Source organism: Dreissena polymorpha, chromosome 8, assembly GCF_020536995.1.
Source record: "Dreissena polymorpha isolate Duluth1 chromosome 8, UMN_Dpol_1.0, whole genome shotgun sequence".
NCBI classification, from domain to species: Eukaryota; Metazoa; Mollusca; class Bivalvia; order Myida; family Dreissenidae; genus Dreissena; species Dreissena polymorpha.
The window spans coordinates 13231764-13235924 of NC_068362.1; the positions used below are offsets into that span (position 1 = coordinate 13231764).

The 4161-nt window shown below is 40.3% G+C and overlaps 1 protein-coding gene across 1 annotated transcript; it reads right to left on the minus strand.

The window, feature by feature from the left end:
• Window positions 1-609: 609 nt before the first annotated feature.
• Window positions 610-3053, minus strand: LOC127840329 (dentin sialophosphoprotein-like). The gene is made up of 4 exons (XM_052368734.1): window positions 2532-3053; window positions 1849-2259; window positions 1257-1575; window positions 610-1157 (listed from the first exon to the last, which is right to left on the minus strand). The coding sequence occupies exons 1-4, from the start codon at window positions 3051-3053 to the stop codon at window positions 610-612; spliced, it is 1800 nt and encodes a 599-aa protein (XP_052224694.1).
• Window positions 3054-4161: the final 1108 nt, after the last annotated feature.

Below are 4161 nucleotides of genomic sequence, written 5' to 3' on the forward strand. Positions count from 1 at the left end.
AATTAGAAAATTACGTGTCACTTTCGCATTTAAGAGGAATGGCAAAATTAGTGCATGAAAAAAATGACCGCACATCTTAGTGAGACACTTTATAATGGCATATAAAGACATATTTGTACAGGCATATTTATTTAAAACTGTAGCATTATGAACAGAAAAAACATACTATGACGGTGTTTCTTTAGATTGGTTGTTATTGTCCTTAAAATTATATGTAATTGCACTCTAAATAAGACAAGATTACCTTTCAATGTTCGGCTGTGCTTGGTCATCGTCAGATGGACTCCCATCATCCTTGCTCGGATTGTTAGTTTCATGGGACGAGTCTTCCGTGATCGAGTTTATGTTACCATTTCATTTGCCCGCCATGCTCGAGTTTCCTTTTCCATTTGATTCATCTGCCTTGCTTGAGCTGCCTTTTCTATTCGATGCGTCCGCCATACTCAACGTTTCATTCTATTCGTCCGCAATGCTCGAATTACCATTGCCATTTAATGTGTCCGCAATACTCGAGTTTCCATTTATATTTGATTCATCCGCCTTGCTCGAGTTACCAGTTCCAACTGATACGTCCGCAGTATTCGAGTTTTCATTTACATTTGATTCGTCCTACTTGCTCGAGTTATTAGTTCCAATTGATGCGTACGTGGTACTCGAGTGTCCATTTACATTGGATTCGTCCGCCTTGCTCGAGTTACCCGTTCCAATTGATGCGTCCGTGGTATTCGAGTTTCCTTTAACATTTAAATCGTCCGCCCTGCTCGAGTAACCCGTTCCAATTGATGCGTCCGTGGTACTCGAGTTTGCTTTTACATTTGATTCGTCCGCCTTTCTCGAGTTACCAGTTTCAATTGATGCGTCCGTGGTAGTCGAATCTCCTTTTACATTTGATTCGTCTACCTTGTTCGAGTTACCAGTTCCAACCGTGGCACTCGATTGAACATTAACATTTGATTCGTCCGCCTTGCTCGATTTACCAGTTCCAATTGATGCGTCCGTGGTACTCGAGTTTCCTTTAACATTTGATTCGTGCGCCTTGCTCGAGTTACCCGTTCCAATTGATGCGTCCGTGGTACTCAAGTTCCCATTTACATTTGATTCGTCCGCCTTGCTCGAGTTACCAGTTCCAATTGATGCGTTCGTGGTACTCGAAATTCCTTTAAAATTTTATACGTGCGCCTTGCTCGAGTTGTTAGTTCCAATTGATGCTTCCGTGGTACTCGAGTTTCCTTTAACATTTGATTCGTCCGCCTTACTCGAGTTACTAGTTCTAACCGATGAGTCCGTGGTATTCGAGTTTCTTTTTGCATTTGATTCGTCCGCCTTGCTCGAGTTACCAGTTCCAATTGATGCGTCCGTGGTACTCGAGTTTCCTTTAAAATAAGATACGTCCGCCTTGCTCGAGTTGGTAGTTCCAATTGTTGCGCCCGTGGTACTCGAGTTTCCATTTGCATTTGATTTGTCCGCCTTGCTCGAGTTTCCAGTTCCAATTGATGCGTCCGCCTTGCTCGAGTAACCCGTGCCAATTGATGCGTCCGCAGTAATCAAGTTTCCATTTGCATTTGATTCGTCAGCCTTGCTCAAGTTACCAGTTCCAATTGATGTGTCCGTGGTACTCAAGTTTCCATTTACATTTGATTCGACCGCCTTACTAGAGTTATCCGTTCCAAATGATGTATCCGTGACCTCAAGTTTCCATTTACATTTGATTCGACCGCCTTACTATAGTTATCCGTTTCAAATGATGTGTCCGTGGTACTTAAGTTTCCATTTACATTTAATTCGTCCGCTTTACTCGAGTTTTTCGTTCAAAATGTTGTGTCCGTGGTACTCAAAGTTTCCATTTACATTTGATCCGTCCGCCTTGCTCGCGTCACCCGTTCCAATTGATGCGTCCGTGGTACTCGAGTTTCCATTAACATTTGATTCGTCCGCCTTGCTCGAGTTGGTAGTTCCAATTGTTGCGCCCGTGGTAATCGAGTTTCTATTTACATTGTATTTGTCCGCCTTGCTCGAGTTTCTATATAAATTTGATTCGTCCGCCTTGCTCGAGTTACCCGTGCCAATTGATGCGTCCGCAGTAATCAAGTTTCCATGTGCATTTGATTCGTCAGCCCTGCTCGAGTTACCAGTTCCAACTGATGCGTTCGTGAGACTCGAGTTTCCATTTACATTTGATTCGTCCGCCTTGCTCGAGTTATTCGTTCCACTTGATGTGTCCGTGGTACTCAAGTTTCCATTTACATTTGATTCGTCCGCCTTACTCAAGTTATCCGTTCCAATTGATGTGTCCGTGGTACTCAAGTTTCCATTTACATTTGATTCGTCCGCCTTACTCAAGTTATTCGTTCCAATTGTTGTGTCCGTGGTACCCAAGTTTCCATATACATTTGATTCGTCCGCCTTACTCGAGTTATATGTTCCAATTGATGTGTCCGTGGTACTCAAGTTTCCATTTACATTTGATTCGTCCGCATTGCTTGAATTACCAGTTCCAATTGATGCGTCAGCAGTACTCGAGTTTTGTTTACATTTGATTCGTCCGCCTTGCTCGCGTTACCCGTTCCAATTGATGTGTCCGTGGTACTCAAGTTTCCATTTACATTTGATTCGTACGCCTTGCTCGAGTTACCCGTTCCTATTGATGCGTCAGCAGTTCTCGAGTTTCCATTTACATTTGATTCGTCTGTCTTGCCCGAATTACCAGTTCCAATTGATGCGTCCGCAGTACTCGAGTTTTCATTTACATTTGATTCGTCCGCCTTGCTCGAGTTACCCGTTCCAATTGATGCGTCCGTGGTACTCGGGTTTCCATTTACATTTGATTCGTCCGCCTTGCTCGAGTTACCCGTACCAATCGATGCGTCCGTGTTACTCGGGTATCCATTTACATTTGATTCGTCTGCCTTGCTCGAGTTTCCCGTCCCAATTGATGCCACTGTAGACCTCGAGTTTCCATTTACATTTGATTCGTCTGCCTTGCTCGAGTTACCCGTTCCAATTGATGCGTCCGCAGCATTCGAGCTTCCATTTACATTTGATGCGTCCGCCATGTTGTTCCGTTTGATGCACTTGTTGATGATAAAACAAAATCTTAATTTGTAATGCTTAATCATATTGAAATAATCTATTGGACTAAATATTTAACAAAATAATGAACAAAATAAAAGTTCACAACGTTACAGAATACGCTACAAAACCGATCATTGTTCAAAGCTGTTGTTTCGTTTTTCGAAAATGAAACAAAAATATTTGAAGTACCGATGATGATAGATGAACAATTTGAATGAGTTATGATCGGATCTTGTTTTCAAAATAGTTTTGATGTATCTACAAATTTCGGAAATCAACAAATGTTCAAAACAAATTAAACAGCGCAATTGTGTTAAACGTAAACTCGTTTTACTCTAATGTAGCCTTAAAAGACTATATTGTAACACAATGCTAACTTAAATCGATATTCATTTGAAATCATTGTTTACAGCTCATTTTTTAGTTAAAAAGTTGGAGAAACAACACAATAAAAAATATTTAACAGGACATGTTGAGTGCTGCCAGACCTGCACATACACACGCAGTTCACACGCTTAAACACAAGCGCACACAAGCAGATAAAGGTTTGATGAATATACACACACGTTTCATAAAATACAAATATGTTTGACAAGCGCATGTCATCATTTCACAGAAAAAGAAACAAATTCAAATTTGGACGAACTTTTTGAATGGACTCGAAATCGGAGCTGACAAACTTTGAGCGAGTATGTTTTTTAAGCGTTTTGGTAAATATACTTTTAACTGTTATTTTCAATAAAGCAATCGTTTAGTGCAAACTTATTGCGAAGAGAAAGCGTATGAACGCATTCACGAAACAGAGACTGACCGATCAATCGAACAATCTATCAAACAGACTTGACAGCTATCTTATTGTATTTCTTATTGTTTTTTGAGTAATCTATTTATTGCTCAAAATAACGAAATAACGAGCATATTGAAGAGGAATTAACATGCATTTGTAAATGATACTTACTCATCAAAACAGACTTATATAATTAGCGCGTTAAACATAACACAGTTTAAGTCTGTTATATCCAACATGTACATTGGATGTACTTTTTAAAACCAAATTACCTTTTATTCATTATTACCTCATCAGAGTTG

Bases quoted from the DNA above. Each gene is read 5' to 3' on its own strand.
- LOC127840329 (XM_052368734.1), bottom strand. From the start codon at position 3,053: ATGGCGGACGCATCAAATGTAAATGGAAGCTCGAATGCTGCGGACGCA. The intron at 2,260-2,531 runs GTAAACAAAACT...AACTTGAGTAAG, and splicing joins GCAAGGCGGACGAATCAAAT to GCGGACGAATCAAATGTAAA. The intron at 1,158-1,256 runs GTAAGGCGGACG...AAAATTTTAAAG, and splicing joins GGTTAGAACTAGTAACTCGA to GAATTTCGAGTACCACGAAC.